Source organism: Panthera tigris, chromosome A2, assembly GCF_018350195.1.
Source record: "Panthera tigris isolate Pti1 chromosome A2, P.tigris_Pti1_mat1.1, whole genome shotgun sequence".
Classification (NCBI taxonomy): domain Eukaryota; kingdom Metazoa; phylum Chordata; class Mammalia; order Carnivora; family Felidae; genus Panthera; species Panthera tigris.
The window spans coordinates 120,804,853-120,832,335 of record NC_056661.1 but is presented as its reverse complement, the minus strand read 5'-3'; the positions used below and the strand labels follow the sequence as shown (position 1 = coordinate 120,832,335).

General features: G+C 41.0%; 1 protein-coding gene across 1 annotated transcript in view; it reads right to left on the bottom strand.

Annotated features, from left to right (window-relative positions):
- The window catches only part of GARS1 (glycyl-tRNA synthetase 1), a 44,952-nt gene extending 36,382 nt beyond the window's left edge, over nucleotides 1-8,570 (bottom strand). Inside the window, exon 1 of the mRNA XM_015541270.2 lies at nucleotides 8,277-8,570. Coding sequence (XP_015396756.2) covers nucleotides 8,277-8,498 — 222 coding nt within the window. The 5' untranslated portion in view covers nucleotides 8,499-8,570. The remainder of the gene's footprint in view (nucleotides 1-8,276) is intronic.
- Nucleotides 8,571-27,483: the final 18,913 nt, after the last annotated feature.

Here is a 27,483-nt window from a genome sequence, read left to right as displayed (position 1 = left end):
TCCCCCTCTTGACGCTGTTTCAACTACAGGGTGAGTTTTCTATCCCAGCCCTTTGATCCTCAGAGGCTGGAAATGGGATCATGTCTTCCTTACTCCTCTCTGCACTTTCAAACTGATTTCTCTTTCCTCCTTCTAAAACACAAGCTCCTTTGAAGTGCCCATCATTACCCTTTCCTCTTGTTGCTGACATCTTCTAAGCTCCCACTTCCCTCTTTCAGTGACAGTTTCCCTCTCTGCAATTCACTCTACTTTAGAATGTCCTGGTCAGGAGGTGACAACAATGTTCATAATTACCTGAACCTAGAACCTAACTCTGCTTACATATAATAAGAAGTATTCTCCCAGTTTTAACATCCACTGAGTTTTCTAGGAATGCCAGGAAAATATAATTTAAAAGAAGATTATATAAACTATACACTGTTTTGTTCACAATTTTACAAACAGTTATTATTTGAAACAAACAACAACATGTAACCAATGGCAATGTTGTCGTGGTATCTGAGCAACCAACAGGATACACCTTTATCAATGTGTATCCATTACAATCACACTCACTGTAAATCCATGTACAGGTAGAAGCATTCGCTTACTTCTGCATAACTTCCAGTGGATTCATACCCAAGAATTTACACAATGAAATACACGTTATTTTAGGGGCACCTGGGTGGCTCAATCGGTTAAGCATCCGACTCTCGATTTTGGCCCAGGTCATGACCCCACGATTCGTGGGACTGAGCTCCAAATAGGGCTCTGCGCTGACAGCACAGAGCCTGCTTGGGATTCTCTCTCCCCCTACCTCTCTGGCCCTCCCCAGGACTCTGCATGCTCTCTCAACATAAACAAACATTTAAAAAAAGAAATACAAATTATTTTATTATAAATTATTTCTTTGTATTACACTTAAAACACAATGTGTACACATACTTTAATTAGATTTTATAGATATTTTCTATGAATTTCATTATCAGATCGTAATGGGGGATTCCAAAATATCTGGTGTAAAAAGGGACACTGGGTCTGAAAGTTGAGAGCCACTGAATTAGTTATTCCTCTTATTTTATCATATGCAAGTGAGTCTGGTGTGATTATACACTAGCAGTCTTTATACCGTTGTACTGGCCTCTCCAGCTAAAGCAACATCCTCAGTCATCTTCTAACTTTAGCTTCTTCATTTCACTTAGAATAACTGAAGTCACCCTATCAATCCAGTGCCTTACTTATTTACACACAGTATAAAGTAGCCCCTTTTAAGATGGGAATTCTGGCATGTCAATTCTGGCACTCAAATATTTGTTGGTTGATATCACAAACTAAACCTAGCACAGTACAAAGCACTTAGTATTCAGTCAGTATCTACTGACTTATTCTTTACTCAGTGGTTCTTTTCCTTTCCTCTACCTACCAAGAGCACCTATCTCATAAATGTTCACTAACAGTGCTTTTTGATGAGGATAAGAACTCTGTGAAAACCTTTGTTTTGAAAAGAGGTTGGCAAATGGTGGTTCTTCATGAGTGACTGAATAAGTAAGTAAGTAGTTCTTCTGAATATCTATCCCCTACATGTCACGTATTAGCACTCCCACATATTTCATACACTTTTTCTTTTGGAGCTTCTCATAGAACACTAGCAAGCAAGGCCACACGTAAAGGTAGAGACAGGAAGAATTTAAAATAAATTCCCTTGAAGCACTTTTTTTTTGGTCTTTTAAGGTTCAGGCATAGAATACATACATCAAAGAAAGTGCAGCTATTAAAAAGAAGCAGTATGTGAGTGAGGATTCCCACACTGGGTTAGTCATCTGTAAAATGCGGTGAAGAAAGGAAATAATCATGTTTATTCTGAATAATAGAATAATTAAACCGTGATTTATAATGATCCAATCCTGAAAACAAAAGAACTGGAGGTGATCTAAACATGGAATGAAGGTACTTAAGAAGGCCTAACTTCTAACTATTTTTCTTCCTTCTTTGTTCACCAATCGATTATATTTTGGGTTGTGCTTCCATGCATGTTATGTGTGTACTGAATGAAACTGACATGAAATATCATCAATATCTCTAAATTATCCTTGAGAAGCTTAGTTCCTGGGTAAATGCCTACCATTAAGACATGTATTAATAACTAAAAGCCTCTGATTATAAAGCAGGGTAGCTATTAGATGAGAAATCATTCCAAGGGATCTTAATGGATCCTTCATATATATCATGGTGCATATTCAGTTGGCCAAGAAAAACCAACAAGAAAACATTTCCTGGCCTTGTAAGATGCTGCCTTTACACATACGTGGGTTGAGTTCATCTCAGATTCCCAAGTGTATTATAATCCTTGACAAAAACTTCATAAACTTTTCACTTGCCCTTTGGATTAAGCAAGAGCTTTAATGTACACTCACAGTCCAGAAAAATCAGGGCAGAGAAAAATCCAGGGCTCTTAACCCTAAGACTTCTTACTGCTACCAAGATGAGAGTTTCACCTGTATCTTCCCCATCACAGCAAAAGAAAATGTGAAATACTGAAACACAAGTAATGTTATTCACATGTCTATTCCCACCATTAGACATGTAAGAGGTTCAGACAGTAAATCATTATTAAAGACCTCCCAAGTAAGCACTAAAAAGGTTCCTCTATCATCCTATCTCACCAAATTCAGAAGACATCAATCCTCTTGTAAAGGTGCAAAATGTTACCAAGCTGGCAACCCCAAGAAAATGTGAGCTCCATGCCAGCAATGGTTTGTTTGGTAACACTAGTGCTCTAACAAGCCACAATCCTTTCAGAACAATACTTAACATTTACCAAGAGTATACTATGCACTGTGGGCAGCATTCTGAGCCCTTTACATTCCCCTAACGCATCAGTTCTACACCTTCTTGGTCTTAGAACCCCTTTCTACTGTTAAAAATTACTAAAAAAATAAATAAATAAATAAAAATTTAAAAAAATAAAAAAAAAATTACTGAGGATCCCAGGGTGCCTGGGTGACACAGTCGGTTAAGCAACCAGCTCTTGGTTTCAGCTCAAGTCACCATCTCACAGTTCATGAGTTCGAGCCCTACATCGGGTTCTGCACTGATAGTGCAGAGCCTGCTGGTGATTCTCATTCTCTCTCTCTCTCTCTCCCCACCCCCCTCGCAAAATAAATCAATAAACTTAAAAAAAAAAAAATACTGAGGATCTCAAACAGCTTTTGTTATTGTGGGTTATTTCTACCTATTTGTGCTATATTAGAAATTAAAATGCATGATGGGCTAAATGGGTGATGGGCATCAAGGAGGGCACTTGTTGGGATGAGCACTGGGTGTTACATGCAAGTGAATCACTAAATTCTACTCCTAAAACCATTATTACGCTACATGTTAACTAACTTGGATTTAAATAAAATTTAAAAAAAAAAAAGTCAAAAACTGAGCAGGGCTCGATTCAAAAAAAAAAAATTTAAATGCAAATTTTAAAATATTTATTAATTCTTTTAAAGTAAAAATAAAAGCTCAATATGTGCTAACGTGAATAAAAATAACATTTTTGTAAAAATGACTGTATTTGCCAAAACAGTGACAGTTTTGTAATTTTGCAAATCCCTTAATTTCTAGCTTAATAGAAGACAGTTAGATGTGTGTATCTGCCTATCTTGCAAAATAACATTTTAATGGTTAAGTATACAAAGAATATCATAAGTTAAGGGAGAATTTTAAAAGTCTTTTCAAATAATTGTGAATATTCTTCTTTAGACTATGCCAAAATTCTGACAAGTCGTAGTTTCTTAAAGGTTAGTAGCATTGTGGAATTGGAAACTATAACAAGGAACTTTTTATACTCTGTTACATTAAATTCATTGATGTATCTTAGACTCTGAATAAATCTCTTACCAATATTTGATTCCATAACAACATGTATTGGTCATTTGGAAAATGTTAACCGAGTTATGTAGATCTTCTAAATACTGACCTGTTTATCACACTGTATCAAAACAAGTACATTTGTTAATATCACCACTCATCTCATCAGAAAAGTCTGTCAAGCTTATGCAGCAGGTAAGTTTTCCAAAACTCTAAAATTAACCGAAAACCTGATCTTATTATTGGCTACATATACCATCAGTTGTTTCCTTGAAATGACAGACTCACATCACTCATTTTCCAGAAAATGAATGCTCAAACTGTATTTTACAAATAGTGTTCTGTGAAAATAAGCAGATAGGTCAGCTTGCAACTCAATCACACGAGTGTTCTTCCTGAGACAATCATCATATTTCAGTATGCTTTACGTGTATTTCCCATTTTGTCATACAGAACATTAAGAAGATGTACGAACAAAGGCCTGGATTTAATAAAATTAATAATTTTTACTGCTCCATCAAGGACACTCTAAAGCAAAACTGACTTTTTTTTTTTTTTTTAACTGTCAGAGTATGACAGACAATAGGACTTGGTTTGGTGTCCTCATTTGATTAGCAGTAAGGGCAGGCAGTTATATTCACCACTGCTTTTGCATTTTCAGTGCAAATTAACAACACAGTAAAAAACAAAAATAACATCTCAGTTTTATTATGAAACTGACTTTGACCTTAAGGACCACCAAGGGTTTGCAGACCAGAGAACCACTGCCATAGAGCAATAGTTCTCAAACAAGACACTCCAAGACAGAGGTTTTTCCAACACACAGTAAAAAGGAAAAAAAATTAAAAGGGACAATGCATTAGATCTTTTTTTCAAACCTAAACCTATTAAATATAAAAAAATAAATATTAATTAATAAATAATAAATATAAAAGGCTGCTTAAAAACGGGGATACAGAGAAAGAGGAGCCCTCTTGCACTGCTGGTGGGAATGCAAACTGGTACAGCCACTCTAGAAAACAGTATGGAGGTTCCTCAAAAAACTAAAAATAGAACTACCCTACAATCCAGCAATTGCACTATTAGGTATTTACCCAAAGGATACAAAAATACAGATTTGAAGGGGTACATGCACCCCCATGTTTATAGCAGCATTATCAACAATAGCCAAACTATGGAGAGAGCCCAAATGTCCACCAACTGAAGAATGGATACAGATGTAGTATATATACACAATGGGATACTACTCAGCCATCAAAAAGAACAAAATCTTGCTATCTGCAACGTGGATGGAACTAGAGTGTATTATGCTAAGCTAAATAAGTCAATCAGAAAAAGACAAATATATGATTTCACTCATATGTGGAATTTCAGATATAAAACAGATGAACATATGGGGAGGGGGGTAAAGAATAAAGGGAAACAAACTACAAGAGACTCTTAATAAAGAAAACACTGAGGGTTGAGGGAGGGACATGGGTGGGAGATGGGCTAGATGGGTGATGGGTGAGGGGTAACTAAGAGCACCTGTTGTGATGACACTGGGTGTTGTATGTAAGGGATGAATCACTGAATTCTACTTCTGAAACCAATATTGCACTGTATATTAACTAACTAAAATATTAAAACAAATAAATAATTAAATTTTTAAAACGGGGTGCCTGACTCTGTTGGTAGATCATATGACTTTTGATCTCTAGGTTGTGAGTTCGAGCCCCACCCTGGGTATAGAGATTACTTAAAAAATAAAGCCTTAAAAAAAAAAAAAAAAAAAAGACTGTTCTTTGAGTTATAATGTGCTTTTCTGTATTAAAATATACTTTTTTTTATAAAATGAAAGGGGAAAGCAGATGGTAGTCTGAGGATTATACGAATTTTTTAATTACTCTTATTTGGCAAAAGGAAGGTTGGCCATACTGTGCTTATACCCACCTTTTTTTAAAACTCAATTGCCCTGGGCTGCCTGGCTGGCTCAGCTCAGGGAGCATGTGAATTTGAGCCCAAAATTGGGAGTAGAGATTACTAAAAAAAATAATAATAATAAAAATTTTAAAAACTTCAACTGCCTTAGGGTGCCCTTGATCAAACAACTAATGCGTTTTCTAGATACTCTGAAGCCCTCCAACAAGTTCCATAACTAAGTCTCCAGGAAATGACTAAGAATATGCCATGGGAAAATACATTTCAGTCAATCAACAAATGAAAAAGCAGCAGCATCCACGTAGTCTAGCAGATTAGCAAATTTATATAAACCACATGACGGGCACCTGGGTGGCTCGGTCGGCTAAGCGTCTGACTTCACCTCAGGTCATGATCTCAAAGACAGGTCATGATCTCACCATCTGTGAGTTCAAGCCCCGCGGCGGGTTCTGTGCTGATAGCTCAGAGCCCGGAGCCTGCTTTGGATTCTGTGTCTCCTTCTCTCTCTGCCCCTCCCCTCCCCCACTTGTGCTCGGTCTCTATCAAAAAATAAATTTTTTCAAAAATTAAAAAAAAAAAAAAAAAATACATGCCACTAACAAGTGGCATAAAGTGCCTTAAAATCCCACTCCAAGAATGTCTTCAACTGCACAAACTTCCCAATGGAAGTATGTCAAATGGACAGATGTGATAGTGTCTCATCTCCTCATAAGCAAAAAAAAAAAAAAAAAAAAAAAGGCTTTAAGTAAGTGACCTTTAAATTCCCTTCCAGCTGACACTGGAATCTGTGTGATTCAAAGTTCCAGGTAGCTAACTGATACATGTGTGGTCCTAGAGAAATGGAAAAAGAACTCGAACTAACTGACAGCAACTAACTTACATCTTCAGAAAAAAATCTTAAAGTCCCAAAACCAAAAACACAAAACAAAACAAAAAACCCCAAGCTAACATAAACGATACACTAATAGTAACTGCATCGGAAAGTTGTTCCATGATCAAAGTTGACTTCTGTTACACTAGTCTCATAGTCTTACTACACATGGATAATCTGCACAGCAGTTTCAGGCAAACGTGGCAGAGGGAGGGGTTTGGGGGTGTGTTTTCCCAAATTAGATGTATTCTCCTTCTTCAAGTAAAAGATATGGAAAAAAAATTGTGAGTTACAGGAAAGACAAAGGAACCACACCTAATTTATTTGGGTAGGGTGGGTGGAGGGAGACGGAGAATAAGCATACACTGCCTTCTGACCCCAAGAATAAGAAGAAATTAAGCCTATAGTGAAATTTCAAAACAAAATACGATTGAATCAGTCACTCTCAAACTAGAGAGAAGCAGACATTACAAAGTGGCAAAATTTGCTGAATTTTTGGCAACTGTGCCCCAATGAATTATTTCCGAGAGAGAGAGAGGGTTCCACCCTCCGTAGCTAAGGGAAGTTATTGCATCAGGCACCCGTGCAGGAGAAACCTATTTGGTATTTACTCCTAGGTCATCAATTCTGGGGTCCTATTCCAAGCTTTTGGCTCTGCCTGACTTGATGTAGGAATCCACTTGAACTAATCTTTTCCCTGTCCTTTCTAAATTCTAATATTCATGCAGTACCCTAGGAAAAGAAGGCCTGTATTAAATTACCAAGCACTCCAGTCCATGAAACTTCCCTCCTTTCCGCAAAATCAAATTTCAGTGTTCCATACAGAGGATGGCTGACTTCACCCAGGAACCCAACAATATTTACAGTTTCCCAGGTTTACGATCTGAAAGCTCACTCACTCCAAATAGTCTAAAAGACTATTAGGAACCCAGAGAAGGTGACAGGAGCGAAGGACGATGAGCTAAGGATGATGAACTCACATCATGATTAGAAAAAGAAGTTCAACACCTCCTCACATCCACGCTTCAACTTTTTATTTTTTATCAGCCGATCATTCGGCAAAACCAAGCACTAAATGAAGGAAGGTGTCAAGGAGGAAACATTGTTCAAAGCATCCTGAAGATTTACAAAAAAAAAAAAAAAAAAAGAGTCCGGTCTTAAGAAGACAAAACAGACAGCTTCTCCTCTGACCGGGAAAGAACTGGGAACCTCACCACCCGGGTGGCACAAAGAACACCGCAGAGATTGGAAAACTGAAGTTGAGGTTATTGAGCTAGGCCAGGAGAAGTACCAAAGGTCACAGATCCCAGCCCCATGGGAGAGAGCAAAGGCGCAGACATTAACAAGGATTGGGAAAGGAGAGCAGATCGCGAGGAGACGGACTCAGCATGTCGAAGGGGATCCGAGGGAGTCACCCAAGGAGAGGCTAGGACGCGTGTCCACGACACGGAAGGTGGCCGACGCACGCGGGGACTTCAGTCCGAATCGGGGGAGACGAGGAAGATGCCAGGAAACCAAGGGCTTCCAGCGGATGAAGGAGAGGAGCAACCCGCGAGGTGGACGGGTGCCCGAGGAGGACAGAGGATGACGCGGAGCAGACCAGAGGGAGAAGAGCCCGGGGCCGAGGGGAGACGCAGAATGCCGGTACCTGCTGGCGCACTGCGAGCCTGAGAGGGGCGAGCACCTCCTCAGCCCCGGTACTGTCCATGCTGCTCCGGGAGGCTGCGGCGGGGAATGAGGTCGGGGCGCGGGCGGGCGTGCTGAGGCGCCGGCAGGGCCGGAGCAGAGGCTGGGCCGGGAGCCGGGACGGCAGCGACAGCAGCAGCACGGCGCGAGCGGCTCTAAGCAGCGCTGGACGCAGAGAGGGCATGAGCCGGCGGGCCTGGGCGGTCCGGGGCGGGCGGCGGCGGAAGCGGCGCGCGCGGCCCGGTCCGAAGCATGATGAAATCGCCGCGTAAACGCCGCGGCGCGCGCGCAGCCGCACATTCCCCAACCCCGCGACGCCGCGCCGGGTGGGTGACCGCCAGCAGATTCGACACAGAACCCGCAATCCTTCGGAGCCTGGAGAGGGCTCGCTTCACCTCCGGCGCCTGGGAGGGCTGCGGGATCTCAGGTAACACCCCGCCAACAGACTTGCACAAAGATGCGTCAGGCCACCCCCCAATAGAGTGGACAGTCCAAGACGCAGACGCATCCGAGACCTGCAGACAGAGACGCCCGAGGACCTTCAAAGCATAGGCTTTGGGCACTGCACTGGGGCTCACCCACGGGAATACACAGTTCTGTTTGTGTTCTTGCGCTCCCAGTGCCTTAAAGGTTCATAAAACATCGACTCTAGGACGCAGACTCAATGTTGCTCAGGCTCTCCTGTTCCTCACATGAGGAAACAAAAGACTTGGTTAATGATTTGCCCGTCTTACCACGCCCTTGCCTTGTCGACCTCAAGAAAATAGCTGCGGAGAGGTGAGGGGCTCTTTGGAGAAGGTCAGTTCTGAGCAACCTTTGCAGAGCGAGCAGGGTTTGACCCAGCAGAGATGTGGAAAAGCGAGAAGCAGAGAGAGGAGGAAAGACTAGGAAACAAGGTAATGCAGGGGAGTGGAGCTGAGAATCCCTCTGCATGGCCTTGCCGCAGCCCACCTGCCCTCTTGTGCTTGGGCCCCCACTGAGGACCTTCCAGAGATGACTCCCTCCCTCCCCTCTGCCCCAAAGGTGGGTGGGCTGGCAAAGGTGGATTCCCTTTCCAGAGAGAATGGATATTAATAAAGCGTTAAAGATAAAGTGTTGGTTATAGAAAAAGCATTGTGCACACCCACCAGAATGTCCAAATGAAAATTATGGAAAATGCCAAATAAGGCTCTGGGACTGTCCCACACTGCTGAGAGGAGTGTCAACTGGTTCAGCCACGTTAAAGAACTGTCTGGGGTTTCCTGCTAAAGCCAGCCACACACACCTTCCCTGTGTGTGACCCGCAGTTCCACCCCAGGAGTTTAGGAGAGTAGACAGACTCACCAAAATGAAGTTGCTTTCCCACTACTATGGAAATCCATATTCTCTTCTTCCCGTTCCAATACGTGGTTCTGGAAAAGTACTGACAGTTTAGCATAAGCAGGTCAAGTGCAGAAGAAGCTTCTGCAATATTAAGCAATTTGTGTTTTAAAAACTTTTATTTCAAGATTTGATACTCATTAATTACAGTTGTAGTTGGCTTCACTTTAATAGGTAATTTTGGATTTAGCTTAATATTTGTAATGAAAAACAATTCTAATTTTTACATATATTTTTATTTGAATTTTTATGAAAAATTCAAATTCTGTATACTTTGGAAACAATTATATATATATATGTATATCTTTAATTCTTTTTTTTTAATTTTTTTTTAACATTTATTTATTTTGGGACAGAGAGAGACAGAGCATGAACGGGGGAGGGGCAGAGAGAGAGGGAGACACAGAATCGGAAGCAGGCTCCAGGCTCTGAGCCATCAGCCCAGAGCCCGACGCGGGGCTCAAACCCACGGACCGCGAGATCGTGACCTGGCTGAAGTCGGACGCTTAACCGACTGAGCCACCCAGGCGCCCTATCTTTAATTCTTTAGATGAATAATGTCTCATTGATTTTCATGTGAGGACAATCTCAGCTTTAGTCTCCAAATCCCTTTTTCCCCACTCTGGTTCATCCTCCCCACTGCTGCCTCAGTAATTATCCCTAAAAGGCAAAGCTGTGCATCTTCAATAGGTCCACATGGCCCTTAGTAGAATTTCCTAAGGGTTTCCCTTAAAAAACTGTTATCTACGAGACAATAATAGTAGATTATATTCATTGAAGGCTTACTACATACCAGTTAGCATTTTAAGTATCTCCTGCATTTTATTCATAGCCCAGTGAGATGGACTCCATAATAATTCCCATTTTATGGGTTCAGGGTTCAGGACACTAAGATATAAACAACTTGTCTCTGGTCACACAACTACTGAGTGGAGGGCCAGAATGTGAGTTAGGAGGAGAGGCAGTTTTACCACATAACTTAATGAAGCTCGGTTTGTCTCTTTTTTTTCTTTGCTCATTTGTATTGTTTCTTAAATTCCAAATACAGGTGAGATTAAATGGTATTTGTCTTTCTCTGATTGACTTATTTTACTTAGCATTGTATTCTCTAGTTCCATCCATGTTGTTGCAAATGGCAAGATTTCATTATTTTTTGTGGCTAAATAACGTTCCATTGTGTATATATATATATATATATATATATATATATACACACACAATAAGAAGATATATATATATATCACCTCTTCCTTATCCATTCATCTATTGATGGACACTTGGGCTGCTTCCATGATTTAGCTTTTGTAAATAATGCAATAAACACAGGGGTGCACGTACCCCTTTGAAGTAGTGTTTTTGTGTTTTTTGGGTAAATATCCAATAGCATGATTACTGAATCATAGGGTAGTTCTGTTTTTAACTTTTTGAGGAATTTCTATACCCTATTCCACAGTGGTTGCACCAATTTGCATCCCCACCAACAGTGCAAGACGGTTTCTTTTTCTTTTTGCCAACATCTGTAGTTTCTTGTGTTTTTTATTTTAGCCATCCTGGTTGGTACGAGGTGATATCTCATTATGGTTTTGATTTGCATTTCCCTGATGATGAGTGATGCTGTTGAGCATCTTTTCATGTGTCTGTTGGCCATCTGTATGTGTTCTTTGGAGAAATGTCTGTTTGTCTTCTGCTCATTTTTTAAATTGGATTATTTGGGCTTTAGGTACTAAGTTGTATCAATTCTTTATATATTTTGGATACTAACCTTTTGTTGGATATGTCATTTGCAAATATCTTTTCCCATTCAGTAGGTTGCCTTTTAGTTTTGCTGATTGTTTCCTTCACTGTGCAGAAACTTTTTATTTTGATGTAGTCCCAATAGTTTATTTCTTGCATTTATTTCCCTTGCCTGAGGAGATACATCTACAAAGAGGTTGCTACGGCCGATGCCAATGAGCAATAAGAGATTACTGCCTGTGCTCTCTTCTAGGGCTTTTATGGTTTCAGGTCTCACATTGAAATCTATTTTGAGTTTATTTTTGTGTATTGTGGAAGAAAGTGGTCCAGTTTCATTCTTTTGCATGTAGCTGTCCAGTTTTCCTAATACCATTTGTTGAAAAGACTATCTTTTTCCCACTGTATATTCATTTCTACTTTGTCAAAGATTAATTGACCAATACAATTGTGGGTTTATATCTGGGTTTTCTATTCTACTCCATTGATTTATATGTTTATTTTTATGCCAGTACCATACTGTTTTGATTACCACCACTTTGTAATATAACTTGAAGTCCAAAATTATGATGCCTCCAGCTTTGCTTTTCTTTTTCAAGATTGTTTTGGCTATTTGGGTTTGGTTTCTTTTTGTTGTTGTTTTGGTTTTTGGGTTTTGGGTTTTGGGGTTTTTTTTTGTTTTTTTGTTTGTTTGTTTGTTTGTTTGTTTGTTTTTTGGTTCCATACAAATTTTAGGATTGTTTATTCTAGTTATGTGAAAAACGCTGTTGGTATTTTGAAAGGCATTGCATTAAATGTGTATATTGCTCTGGACATTGTGGACATTTTCACAGTATTTGTTCTTCCAACTCATTAGCATGGACTGTCTTTCCACTTTGCATTGTCTTGAATTTCTTTTATCAATCAGTGTTTTATAGTTTTCAATGTACAGTTCTTTCACCTCTTTGGTTAAGTTTACTCCTAGATATTTTGTTGGTTTTGGTGAAGTTGTAAATGAGATTGTTGTCTTGATTTCACTTTCTGCTGTTTCATTATTAGTGTATAGGAACGCAACAGATATCTGTACATTGATTTTATATTCTGCAACTTTACTGAATTAATTTATCAGTTTTAGTAGTTTTTCTGTAGAATCTTTAGGTTTCCTATATACAGTATCATCTCATCTGCAACTGAGAATTTTACTTCTTCCTTATTGGATGCCTTTTATTTATGTTGTCTTATTGCTGTGGCTAGGACTTCCAATGCCATTGTTAAATCAAAGTGGTAAGAGTGGACATCGTTGTATTGTTCCTGACCTGACCTTAAGGGAAAAGCTCTTAGTTTTTCACTATTAAATATGATGTTCGCTGTGGGTTTTTCATGTAAGAATTTATTATGTTCAGATATGTTCCCTCCAGACCTAATTTGCAAAGGATTTTTATCACAAATGGATGTTGTACTTTGTCAAATGCTCTCTCTGCATCCATTGAAATGATTATATAGTTTTTATTCTTTTTTTATTGATGTAATGTGTCACGTTGTTTTGCAAATATTAAACCACGCTTGCATCCCAGGAATAAATCCCACTTGATTATGATGTATGATTTTTTAATGTATTGTTAGATTTAGTTTGCTAATATTTTGTTGAGGATTTTTGCATCCATATTCATGAGAGATATTGGCCGGTAGTTCTCTTTTTTATGGTGTCTTTATCTAGTTTGGGCATAAGGGTGATACTGGCCTCATAGAATTAATTTGTATTGCTTGGAATAGTTTGAGAAGAATAGGTATTAACTCTTCTTTAAATGTTTGGTAGAAATCACCTGTGAAACCGTCTGGTCTTGGACTTTTGTTTATTGGGAGTTTTTTTTATTACTGATTCAATTTCATTGCTGGTAATTGGTCTATTCAAATTTTCTATTAATTCCTGCTTTCGGGGGCGCCTGGGTGGCTCAGTCGGTTAAGCGTCCGACTTCAGCTCAGGTCACGATCTCGCGGTCCACGAGTTCGAGCCCCGCGTTGGGCTCTGGGCTGATGGCTCAGAGCCTGAAGCCTGCTTCCGATTCTGTGTCTCCCTCTCTCTCTGCCCCTCCTCCGTTCATGCTGTGTCTCTCTCTGTCTCAAAAATAAATAGACGTTAAAAAAAAATAATAATTCCTGCTTTCGTTTTGGTTGGTTATTTGTATCTAGGAATTTATCCATTTCTTCTAGGTTATCCAATTTTTTGGCATGTAGGTTTTTATAATACTCTGTTACAACTGTCTGTAACTGTATTTTTGTGGTATCAGTTGTTATTTCTCTTTCATTAGTGATCTTGTTTATTTGGGTCCGCTCTTTTTTTTTTTTTTTTCTTCTTATGAGTCTTGGCAGAGATTTATCAATTTTGTTGATCTTTTCAAAGAACCAGCCCCTTGTCTCATTGATCTGTTCTATTATTTTTTAAGTTTCTTTGTCACTTATTTTTGTTCTGATCTTTATTATTTCCTTCTTTTTGCTGGGTTTGGGTTTCGTTCTTTTTCTAGCTCCTTTTGGGTGTAAAATTAGGTTGTTTATTTGAGATTTTTCTTGCTTCTCGAGGCAGATCTGTATTGCTATAAACTTCCCTGTTAGAACTTTTGCTTTATCCCAAAGATTTTGGACCACTGTGTTTTCATTTCATCTGTTTCCATGTAATTTTGATATCTTCCTTGATTTCCTGGTTGACCCATTCATTGTTTAGTAGCATGTTATTTAACCTCCATGTATTTCTGCTCTTTCCAGATTTTTTCTTGTTGTTGATTTCTAGTCTGATAGCACTGTGATCAGAAAAGATGTGTGGTAGACTTCAATTTTTTAAAATTTGTTGAGAACTTTTTTTTGTGGCCTCCTATGTGATCTATTCTGGAGAATGTTCCATGTGCATTTAAAAAGAATGTGTATTCTACTGTTTTAGCATAGAATGTTCTGAACATGTCTGTTAAATCCATCTAGTCCAGTGTGTCATTCAAAGCCACTGTTTCCTTGATTTTCTGTTTGGATGACCTGTCCCTTGAGGTAAGTGGGGTGTTAATGTTCCCTAGTGTTGTATTACTGTCGATTATTTCCTTATGTTTGTTTTTAAGTGTTTTATGTATTTAGGTGCTTCCATCTTGGGTGCATAAATATTTACTGTTGTTATGTCCTCTTGTATAGTCCCCTTTATTACTATATAGTGTCCTTCTTTGTCTCTTGTTACAGTCTTTGTTATAGTCTTTGTTTTAAAGTCTATTTTGTCTGGGCACCTGGGTGGCTCAGTCAGTTAAGCACCCGACTTTTGACTTCACCTCAGGTCATGATCTCACAATTTGTGGGTTCGAGACCCATGTCAGGCTTTGTGCTAACAGCATGGAGTCTGCTTGGGATTCTCTCTCTCCCCATCTCTCTCTCTACCCCTCCCTCTCTCTTTCCCTCTCTCTCTCAAAATAAATAAATAAACTTAAAAAAAAAAAGGTAAAGTCTACTTTGTCTGATATAAATATTACTATCCTGGCTTTCTTTTGACATCCATTTTTATGATGTTTGTCCATCCCCTCACTTTCAATCTGCAGGTGTCTTGTCTGAAATGAGTCTCTTATAGGTACATGGATGGGTCTTGATTTTTTATCTACTCTGTCACCCGATGTCTTTTGATTGGAATGTGTAGTCCATTTACATCCAAAGTAATTGTCAACAGATATGCATTTATTGCCATATTATAATTTGTTTTGTTGTTGTTGCCATAGATTTTCTCTGATCCTTTCTTCTCTTGCTCTACTTCATGGTTTGTTGGCTTTCTTTAGTGATATATTTGGATTTCTTTCTCCTTAGTCTTTGCATATCTGTTACTGTTTTTGATTTGTGGTTACCATTAGGTTTGTATATAACATCTGCTTATAGCAATCAATATTAAGTGGATGGTTGCTTAAGTTTAAACCCATTCTTTACTCCTCTGCTCCCTATGTTTTAGGTATAAGGTATCATATTTTACATCCTTTTATTTTATGATTCCCTTGACTGATTTTTACAAAAATATTTATTTTTACTGCTTTTGTGTTTCTTACTTTTCATACTCTCACGTATGCTCTTTCCTTTCCACTCAAAGAATCCCCTTTAATATTTCTTGTAGGACTGGTTTAATGGTCATGAACTCTTTTAGTTTTTGTTTGTCTGAGAAACTCTTTATCTCTCCTTCTATTCTGGATGATAGCCTTGCTGGATAGAGTATTTTTGACTGCACATCTTTCCCTTTAAGCACTTTGAATATATCATGCCACTCCCTTCTGACCTACAGAGTTTCTGCTAAAAAATCCACTGATAGCCTTATGGGGTTTTCCTTATAAGTAATTGACTTTTCTCTTGCTGCTTTTAATTTTTTTTCTTTATTACTACTTTTTGCCATTTTTACTATATGTCTTGGTGTAGACCTCCTTGGGTTGAATTTTGGGAGGATCTCTGTGTCTCCTGGATCTGGATATCTAGATTTCCTTCCCCAGATTAGGAAAGTTTTCAGATATTATTTCTTCAAATACATTTTCTGCCCCTTTTCTCTCTTGTCTTCTTCTGAGATCCCTGTAATGTGAATGTTATTAGTCTTGATGGAATCACCAAGTTCCCTAAGACTATTCCCAATTTGCACGATTTTCTTTCCTTTGCTTAGCTTGGTTACTTTCCATTACTCTGTCTTCCAGTTCATTAATTCGTTCCTGTTTCATCTAGCCTGCTATTTATTCCATCAAGTATCTTTTTAATTTCACTTATTATGTTCTTGATCTCTGGTTGGTTCTTGTTTTATCTCTGTGTTAAGGGTCTCGCTGATGTCTCTCACTTTTTTCTCAAGTCCAGCTGATGTCTCCCACTTTTTTCTCAAGTCCAGTGATTATCTTTATTATGATCATTGCTTTAAAATCTCTATCAGTCAGGGGCGCCTGGGTGGCTCAGTCGGTTGAGCGTCCGGCTTCAGCTCGGGTCATGATCTCACAGTCCGTGAGTTCGAGCCCCGTGTCGGGCTCTGCACTGACAGCTCAGAGCCCGGGGCCTGTTTCAGATTCTGTGTCTCCCTCTCTCTCTGACCCTCCCCCATTCATGCTCTGTCTCTCTCTGTCTCAAAAATAAATAAACGTTAAAAAAAAAATTTAAAATCTCTATCAGTCATATTACTTATATCTATTTAGCTTTGGTCTCTTGCTGTGGTTTGGTCCTGTTCTTTCATGTGGGAGATATTTCTCTGTCTCCTCATTTTATCTGACCTTCTGTGTCTGTTTCTGTGTGTTAGGAAATTCAGCTACTTCTCTTGCTCTTAACAATACAGCCTTATGAAGAAGAAGTCCTATAGCACCCTGAAGTGCAGTGTTCCCTTTTCCCCAGGGCCTGGTGCTTCAGAGAGTGTCTCCTATGAGTGTTGCACGTGCTCTGCTGTTGAGTCTTCTTTTTCCTTCAGTCCGGTTGTTTGTAGAGGCTCTCTTTACCTATTGTGGGCCGTGTTTGATCCCCAGCAGGGGTGGGGTACATTTTAACAAGGTGTGCAGTGGTCAGCTTGTGAAATGAGACCTGCCCCAATGGTGCTGGAACTGAGGTCCTGTAAAATGCACAAGTCCAAGAGATGTGGTGCTGGCAGGATTTGCACATGTCTTCTTGCGGGGGCGGGGCCGGGGTCCCCCAGCACCAGCACTAAGTTGAGCATGACTGGAAAGGGTGGATCTGCAAAGTAGGGAGCAGGGCTTGGTGCAAGCAAGTTAGGTAATGAGTTTTACTGAAGTGCTGCTTCCTACAGGTAGCCATTGTTTATGCTGGGGCTGGGGGAGGGAAATGGTGCCTGCCAGCTCCTTTGTTCCTAGAGGGGTCTCCCCATGATCCCAGTCTCTCCCTGTCACTCTGAGATAAGCAAGTCACTCTCCCTCTCTTCTGCCCCTGGCATTTTTCAAACCTCTCGGTTCTATGCCATATCTGCATAGGCTGTTTGTCATGTTATCTAAGGACAAGGACTCCACTTCCTAACCCAGACTCTCCCAGAACTGAGCCCACAGATTTTTAATATTTCAGGCTTTAAATCCTGCTCCTCATAAGAACTCATGAAATTGGCCCCTTTGGCTTTCAAAGGGAAGTATGATGGGGATTCATCCTCCCCATTTGTGGGCTTTCTGGTGTGACAGTCTGTTTTCTGCCCTTTTCCATGCCACCGGTTCCCTCCCCACCACAGATGGCCATGGTCTATTTTGTTCCCAGACTGCATCTCCAGCCTTCCTACCTTCTTCGATGTGGCCTCTTCTCAGTCTTTAGTGGTGGAATTTGTTCTGCCAGTTTTCGCATTATTTTCTGGGTTATTTACGGTGCTGTGAGTGTTACCTAGTTAGATCCCTGGGACAAGGCAAGCTTAGGGTCCTCCTACTCCACCATCTTTCCAAGCACCAATTGTTAAAAGAAAAAAAGCTCACAAAATTTATTACACCACTGATCAGATATGGTGTCTTTGTCAAAAATAAATTGACTATATAAGTGTGAGTCTATTTCTGTGATTCCTATTCTGTTCTAGTGTTCCATCTGTCTATCAACCTTTATGCCAATATCACACTTTCTTGATTACTGTTGCTTTCTAGTAAGTCTTGAAGTCAAATAGTGTACATTTTCCACCTTTCCTTCCTTTTCAAAATTGTTTTTGACTATTCCACATCCTTTCCATTTCCATATAAATTTTAGAATTGACTTGTCAATTAAAAAAAATAAATACTTGCTGGGATTGTGAATCCATAGGTCAATTTCGGGAGAATTGACAGCTTAGCAATACAGGCTTTGGGTGTCTTTTGTTAAATTTATTTTTAAGTGTTTTACTAGGTGACGCTGAGCATGATTTTGTTTTCCAATGGTTTGTCGCTAATGTATAAAAACGTAATGGATTTTATATAGTGATCTTTCATTTACTAATTTCAGTAATGGGGTTTTTTGTTTTTTAGGGTTTTTTATAGGTTTCTTGGGATTTTCTACATTAATAATCATGTCATTTATATATAGAATCAGTTTTACTTCTTTCTGATCTTAATGCTTTTTTTTTTTTTTTTGTACTTGCCTGGTTGTATATCTAGGTCATCTTGTACAGTATTGAAAAGAAGTGGTGAGGATGAACATATTGCCTTGTTAGGGGACCATCCTTCCTTGTATCTGGGGAAGGAAACAGATATCCAGATCCAGGAGACAGAGAGATCCTCCCAAAATTCAACCCAAGGAGGTCCACACCAAGACACATAGTAAAAATGGCAAAAACTAGTGATAAAGAACAAAATTTTTAAGTAGCAAGAGAAAAGGCAGTTATTTATAAGGAAAACCCCATAAGGCTATCAGCGGATTTTTTAGCAGAAATTCTGCAGGCCAGAAGAGAGTGGCATGATATATTCAAAGTGCTTAAAGGGAAAAATGTGCCTCTGATCTTAGAGGCAAAATATGTTCATTGTTTCTTTGAGTATCATGTTAGATGTAGAATTTTTAGTAGATGCCTTTATCATTTTAATGAAGTTCATGCCTATTCCTACTTTGCTTAAGATTTTGTCATGGATAGGTGCTGAATTCTGTAAAATGCTCTTTATGCTTCTACTGAGAGGATGTTTCTCCTTGATTCTCTTAATATAACTAAACTATATTGTTGAATTTTTCAAATGTTCTATCAACTTTGCATTGCTGGGAGGAACCCCACTTGGTTTTATCCTTCTTACATTTTTTGGATTTGATATGTTGATAAGGATGTTTACCTCTATGTTCATGAGCAATTTTAGCCTATAATTTTCTTTTCTTGCAATATTTTTGTGAAGTCTTTCTATCAAGGTTATGCTGGCTTTATAAAATGAGTTGGGAAGAGTTTCTCCTCTTTCCTAAAATACCCATCTTTGTAGGATTGGTATTATTTCTCCCATAACTGTTTGGTAGAGTTTACCAGTGAATTTGTGAATAGGTCCTTTGACAGAAATGAAAGTTATCCGTATCTTCTATTTCCTCTTTTGTCTTTTTTTGGTAAATTTTGTTTTTCAGGAAATCTGTCTGTTTCATACAAGTTGTCAGGTTTATTGGCATAAAGTTGCTCATAACATTCCAATATTATCCTTTAAATTCATGTAAGGTTTAGAGTAAAACCCCATCCCCTATTTCATTCCTGATATAAGTAATTAGGTTTTTTTTTTCTTCTTCTATTTTTTTTCTCAATCAGTCTTGCTAAATGTTTACCAATTTACCAATTTTTCAAACATCTAACCTTTGGGTTTGTTAACATTCTTTATTGTTTTGTACATGTCCTATTCCATTGATTTCTACTTTATAATTGTTTTCTTTTACTTAATTTGTGTTTAAATTGCTCTTCTTTTTCTAGCTCCTCAAGGTAGCAGCTTAATTTATTGTAAGCCTTTTTTCTTTTCTTAAATAAACATTTAAAATTACAGATTTGCCTCTAAGTACTGCTTTAGTTGAATCCCAAAGTTTTTGATACATTGCGTTTTCATTTTCATTTAGTTTAAAATGCTTTCTAATTTCCCTTATGATGTCTTCTTTGACCCATTAGTTATCAAGAAGAGTGTTGTTTAACTTCCAAATATTTGAGGCTTTTAAACATATACTATTATTTTTATTGTTGTTTTCTACTTTAATTCCCACATGGTGTGAGAAAAACATTTGAAATTTATCAACTTCAGTACTTTATGTACTTCAGTACATTAAGCTCCATGTACACTTAAAAAAAAAAAAAGGTGCATTTTGCAGTTGTTGTGAGTAGTGTTTTATAAAGGTCAGTTAGGGTGGTTGATAGTGTTCAGATCTTCTGTGTCATTACTACTTTTTGTTGTTGTTGTTGTTGTTCTATCAATAACTGAGAGAGGATATTAAAATCTCTAACTGGGGTGCCTGGGTGGCTCAGTTGGTTAAGCATCTGACTCTTGATGTCGGTTCAGGTTGTGATCTCGTGGTCATGGAATCAAGCACCACACTGGGCTCTGCACTGAGCGTGGAGCCTGTTTGGAATGTTCTCTCTCCTTCTCGCTCTGCTTCTCCCCCATTCACTCACATTCTCTCTCTCTCTCTCAAAATAAATAAATAAATTTTTGAAAAAGTCTCTGTGTGGGGTGCCTGGGTGGCTCAGTCAGTTGAGTATCTGACTTCGGCTCAGGTCATGATCTCATGGTTTGTGGGTTGAAGCCACTCACCAGGCTCTGTGCTGACAGCTCAGAGCCTGGAGCCTGCTTCAGATTCCGTCTCCCTCTCTCTCTCTCTGCCCCTCCCTTGCTCGCACTCTGTCTCTCTGTCTCTCTCAAAGAATAAACATTAAAAAAAATTTTTTTTAAATCTCTGTGATTGTGAATTTGTCTATTTCTCCCTTCATTCTGTCATGTTTGCTTCATGCATTTTGACTTTATTAGGCATAGACACATTTATAATTGTTACATCTTTTTGCTGAATGACACTTTTGTTATTATGCAATATTCATCTTCATCTTAAATCTTCTTAGTCTCATATTAACATAGCCACTCAAGCTTTTTTATGATCAGTGCCAACAGCCAATGAGAAGCTGAGACCTCCTGCCATAAGTCCCGTGAGTGCATCATCTAGGAGTCATGCCTTCCAGCCGCAGTCCACCCTTCAGATGACTACAGGCCTAGTCAAAACTTCTTGCATCTAACTTGATGGAAGGTCCCAATCCAGATCCACCTCCTGGGCTGCTCCCAGATTTCTGAACTACAGAAGCAATGAGATAATAAATTTTTGTGGCCTTTTAAGCTCCTAGGTTTGAAGGTAATTTGGTACACAGTGATGGATTCTTCCCTGAACTGGCTGTACAATCCCTTTTCTTGAGATGCGAGTGACCAAACTATTGGCCCTCAAGAGACCTTTGTGATTGTCACTGCAGTGAGAAAAATGTCCTCCCTGGATCTCCTTACTACAGAAATGCCGAGTACCTGTCATATTCAATAAACCTTTATTTAGCCCTTTACTTAAGAAGCAGAAAATTCCAAGGCTTGATTTTGAGCTTCTTTTCCCCTTGGGTGCAGGCAGCTACAGCAGAGGCTAAAGCAGAGAGGTGCCCTGAAGAAGCTTGTTAATACAGGGTGCGTGAACCTGGCCTGTGGTCCAGATGATCTGGCTTCCCTAATTTTCTCTCACTGACTTTCCTTTCTGGCCCCTGAACCATTAACAACATTTTGCCTCAATTTCCAGCCTCCCTTAGCAAATATTTGTTTCAGACTCCGTCCTCCAAAAACAACAAGGTAAGGTCCCTTGAAACCTTAACGATAATGTCAGTGGCTGAGGCAGGGTAATTTAATGTAAGATTAATTTCTGTTTTGATTTTACTGGTGTAGAAGCATCAAGAAGAAAGAGAACTGCTTCTCTTCCCTTCCCTCCTTGATTCCCACGGCATAGGTAACAAAAGATTTTATCATCTAAAACTGTTAAATTAAGAGTCAGGGGGAGATCCCTACTCAGGGGCTTGTAAAGTGAGAAGCACAAGTGGCTAGAGTAGCAAGATATTCTCTAAGATGAGGAATAGAGGTCTGTGGATCCAGAAGAAATGGAGACCAGGGGGTACCTGGGTGGCTCAGTCGGTTGAGCATCTGACTTTGGCTCAGGTCATGATCTCACAGTTCGTGAGTTCGAGCCCCACATTGGACTCTGTGCTGACAGCTCAGAGCCTGGAGCCTGTCTCTGATTCTGTGTCTCTGTCTCTCTCTGCCCCTCCCCAGCTTGTGCTCTGTTTCTCTGTCTCTCAAAAATGAATAAATGTTTAAAAAAATTAAAAAGAAAGAAAGGAAGAAAGAAAGAAAGAAAGAAAGAAAGAAAGAAAGAAAGAAAGAAAGAAAGAAAGAAAGAAATGGAGACCAGCAACTGTCCCCAAACACCATCTGGTCACGGTGCCAGGGTCTCATTGAGAAATGGTTAATGCAGCACCCTAGGGAGGCTGGATCCAAGTGCTAGGACTCTTAGCCTTTGAAAGGATTCCTGTGTTCCAGCTTGGCACACAGATGACCAAACCTTTGGCCTTCAAGACCCCTTTTAGGATTTGGGAATGTCACAGTGGTGAGATAGTGTCCTCTCTGGAACTTCTGTGCTGCCTAAGGGCCCTGGCACCTGTCACACAGCCATCCAATAAACATTCACCAAGCACATACCATGTGTCAAGCATTATTCTAGGGACTGGTGGGAAAGGGCCAGAGAGAAAGGGAGAGAGAAAATCCCAAGCAGCTCCGCACTGTCAGTGCAGAGCCTGACTCAGGGCTCTAACTCATGAACAGTGAGATCATGACCTGAGCCAAAATCAAGTCAGATGCTTAACCAACTGAGCCACCCATGTGCCCTAGGAGCTTATATTATTTGGGACCATGTGTGCAACATAAAAATAAGCTGGTTAATAAATAGCTTCAGATAATGATAAAAACTCTAAAATTAACAAAGCAGGAAATTTTTATAGAATGTGCTTATGGGATGAGGGTCATCTTTAGACAGGTGGTCAGGCCTCTCCAAGGAGGCAACATTTTATCTAGGATATAGAGATGACAAGGAATCAGCCAAGAGAAGATCTGAGTAATAGCATATACAAAGGCCCTGAGGTAGCAACCTACTTGGCCTTTGTAAAGAATAGTAGAAAATCCACGTGTCTAGAATGTTGTAAATGAAAAGGAGAGGGATATGAAATAAGATCACAGAGGTCAGCAAAGTCCAGGTCATATAGATCTTGTAGGCCATGATAAAAAAAAAAATGTTGTTTATTTTCATCTGCAATGGGGAGTTGCTGAAGCATTTTAAGCAGGGGAGTAAATGGTCTGACGTCTGTTTTAAGATGATCATTCTGGCTGTGTTTGGAGAATGGGCTGGAATGAAACAAGAATGGATATGGGGAAACCAGTTAAGAGGTTTTTGTAACTGCCAGTTAGATTTCCTGGATCAGAGGAGTAACAGTAGAGATGCTGAGATGGGTTGGTTTAGGAAAATACTTTGAAAGTAAAGCAAATCAGACATGCCGATGGATTGGTCCTGTAAAAGGAAGAAGGAGAGTCAGGAAGAGAAAAGCATAAAGATGGACTTGTGGATATTGTTAGCCTGAGCAAATCAGTAGATCGTGGTGTCACTTCCTGGAATGGAGAAAACTGGGGAGAGACAGGATCCCTGCATCAGAGCAAAGGGACGCTTAAACAGGATATAGATTAGCCTCAAGGAAGAATATGATGATGGAGGGCAGGAGAAGAAGGTGGATAAAGCAGAGGCAGATGCTGCATGCAGTTAAGGGACTTCCCTTCTGTCAGGGTTTGGTTTTCTGTGAAGGGGGGACAGCCATTTGTTGAATGCGAGGGGAAACATTGCATGGCTGTGATGTTGGGGAGGGTTATAAAACTTGTGAAGAACTGAAGAGCAATACCGCTGGGGAAATGTGGAAAGGGGTCACCCAGCTGAGCCTGGAGAATATTATGGGTCAAATCGTGGCCCCATAAAAAAGCGTGTTGTGATCTTAACACCCTGGTACCTCTTTATGCAGCTAGCAAGTTCTAGGTGTACCCAGAGCATCATTTGTTCAACAAGTCTTGTCTGTCTTCACCACCTGCACTAAATGACCCCAATGGAATTGGAGTAGTTAGTACCAGGGAGTTGGCTCCTGTGTTAGGCTCGGTCCTCCAAGATGGAGACACCAGTCAGGACTATGTGTGCAAGTTTATTATTAGGAGAAACACCTATGTGAAAGGAAGTTGAGAAGAAGCAGGGAGGCCAGGAGAACCACCAGCCCATGATGCAAGTCTGACCACTGAGTGAAGGAAAGCAAGCAACAGCTGGGTGAAGCCTCCTAGCCTGCCACATAGTCTCAGGAAGGTTCAGCAAAGCCATTGGGGAGTTCTGGAACCAAAGCTGACAACACAAGAGTCCCCGGTACTCAGAGGAACCATCTGCCATAGTGTGTGGACTACACTCATTCAGTGGCAGGGAGCAGCCTGCAGGAGGCGTGCCTCAGCACCGGCACTGTCATGAATTTCCAGGGGCAGCAGCTGGGGTCCTGGGCGTGGTGTAGGAGCTCTTTGAGGCATATTCTCATGGTGCCGCACCTCCCATCCGATCAACATTTAACCCAGCTTTAGGTTTAGTTTTGTCTCGTCCCTTCTGGATCCTTTGAGTTCCAGCCGATGGAACGTGATTGAATTTGCTGCACACTACTTCCCAGCCCAGCCTCGAACTCCCGTGTGCCATCCTCTGTGCCCTTCCCTTTCTGCTGGCTGGCTGTTGATGTCCATGCGTTATGGCAGAGCCTGGTCCCTGAGTGACTGTGTGAACAGAGCCTGTTGCCCCACCTTTTTCTGATAAGCTCTTTGAACTGTTGACATGAGCAAAATGTAAATTTCTGTTGCATTTGAGTGGTGATACCTTCTGGTGTACTTATGAGCGCGGTAAGCTTGCAATAGCAAGTTCTAGGTGGGCCAGGTATGAGAAAGATGGTAAGGATATCGGGACACAGGAGAAGGAGGGAGAGAGTAAAAGAGCATTTGATTGACAGAAGTTGTGTGGATACGTGACTTTTTAGGAGTATGGAGTTAGGCTGTGCTCAGATCACTCACACAGGCTGATGATGGGGAATTATCTGGAGTAAGTGGACTGATGGACTGATGGTCCTAGTACACTTCCCTGGGCCCATATCTCTCCAGCTTTCTGATGCCCCTACTTGAGGTGAACTACCCCCTCCTTCTCTTTTGCCTTCTTCTACCATTTGTCCTCCAATCTAATGTATGTGCAGGATTCCCAGGAGCCCCTTGGTTTTCTTCCAGCCCATGCCGCTAGGATCCTCAGGGATGCTTCCCAGACCGGGGTGTGGGGGGGAGGGGGTTCATGTCTAATCCCAGCCCCTCCTCTAACTCTCTCTGTGGCCTTCAACAAGGCCTTTTCCCTTTCTGGCCTCGGTCTCCCTCTCTGAACGGTGAAGGAGACTGGACCTGCTGACCTCTGGCCCCTTCCCATTCTTACTATGGATTTATGAACTTGTGACTTAGGGGAACAAATCCTGAGAAACGGAAGGAGAGCAGGTTTCCCTCTGTCCAGCAGAGGGGAGCAGTTCCCCACAAACCAGCACCTAGGCAGAGAGCGGGCTGTGTCAGGCACATGCAGGCCTGGCCTTCCGAGGTTGTCAGAGCAGAAAGTAGCCTCCGCACCAGAGCTGAGACCACTAGAGACCCTGCCCCAAGACTGTGAGCACACGGAAGCTCTCCAAGCCCTTCTCAGCCCCATGAGAAGTCATCCAGCTATGCCGTGAGAGGCATCCGCTATGCCTCTCCTGCAGAGAGAGGGTGGGTCAGTCACTGAACATTCGTGGGGCTCTGGCTTTGCCAGTTTGATGGGAAGGAAGACGCTTCCTTCCCTAAGCTAGAAAGACAAGACAGGCAAAAACAGACAAAAGGCTCACCCAAGCTACGTGTGACTCCTGGATTGACAAGCCTCCAGCTGAATGGGACTTCAGACTTGGGGGTGTGGTTCGAATTGTGCCCCTGCAAAAGATCAGGCCACCTCACGATGTGCCCTTATTTGGAATGGGGTCCGTGCAGATAGAATCAGTTGAGTTCGTATAGGAGGACAGTGGACCCTTAATCCAACATGACTGGTGTCCTCATAAAATGAGGGAAACCTGGACACAGACACAGAGGGGAGATGGCCACGTGAGGATGGAAGCAGAGAAGGGAATCATGCTGCTAGCAGCCGGGTAACACCGAGAGCCGCCAGAAGCCGGAAGAATCTCCCCTAGAAGTTTCAGAAGGAGCACGGCCCTGCAAACACTTGTGAGACAATAAATTTCTGTTAAGTCACCCAGTTTGGGGTACTTTGTTAGACCAGCCCCGGCCAACTAGCACACTCCGCTCCCCACCTTCCATGGCAGAAGTTGTGCACTGACCCCATCCCACGTCTGCAGCAGGATTTGTTGGCCTGCACATCATTTGTTGCTGCTGTTGGTTTTAATTTCAAGTTTGCGCACCGTTAGCTGGACTGCTCCCACTAATGCCTCACCTGACTCCTGTGGCTACTTGAGCTGTGGTCCCTACTCCATCTTTCCTTGGGGTGGATTGGGAGGAAGAACCCCTCAGCCTCCTCCCACGTACCTCTCAGATGGGCTGTTCCTTCCCTCCCTGGGCTTCCTATCGACACAGGGCAACCCTGATCCAGAGAAGGTTCTTTATGTTGGACAAAAATATGCCTCCCTATAGCTTCAGTCCATCAGTTCTTGTTGTGTACTCTAGGGCCACAAGGAGCACTCTGTACCCTCTGCCTTTAAACTTTTGCACACAGGAGCATTATACCCTTAAAAATGGTCTAGTCCCAGATCCCTTAGAACTTCCTCATTGGTGTGGTTTCCTGATGACCCTCTTATCTAGGCAGTTCTAGTTGTTAAACTTCACCTTGTAGTTTAGGGACTAAGATTAGACATGATCTAGCTGGTGTATGTTCTAACCAGAGTCAAGGGGACAAGAGCACCACCTCCCTGGTTCTGAACTCAGTACCTTTGATGATGCAGCCTAAGACCACCTGAAAGGCTGTAGCTATTATGATTTCAGGAGGGGGATGAGAGATGACAGGTTCCGTGTCCACCAACACTTCCACAGGTATGGGGTATGGTGCGAGGATGATAAACTGCCTGCCAGAGGAAAGGATGTGTCCATCCAGGCGCTCAAGCCAGAATTCTTTCTTCTGAACTTGACCTCTTTCTCCCCGTTACTTGTCAAATACAGTTCTTGCCTTCTATTTATCTCTCGGTCTTTCTAAAGTCTGTTTCTTCTTCCTCCACTGCTCCATCATCTCTTATCTGGATCCCTACACCAAGTTTCCCTGTCTCCATACTAACTCCCAGCAATCTTTTCTCCTTGCTACACTTACAGTGAGATTCCTGATTTGAAAGTGTGATCATGTGACCTACACAAAGCCTACCCACCAACCCCCCTGTTTTCATGATAAAGTCCAGTCTCACCAAGGCCTGCCTCCCACCCTCACTCCACACGCGTTCTGTGATCCAGCCTTACTAACTTTCAAGAAGAGTAGTCATTTGCCTTTGGCCTCACACCCCTAAGTTCCTCAGTCCCTCCCACCTAGCATATACCTTATACTGGGGAGGGTTCTTGGTT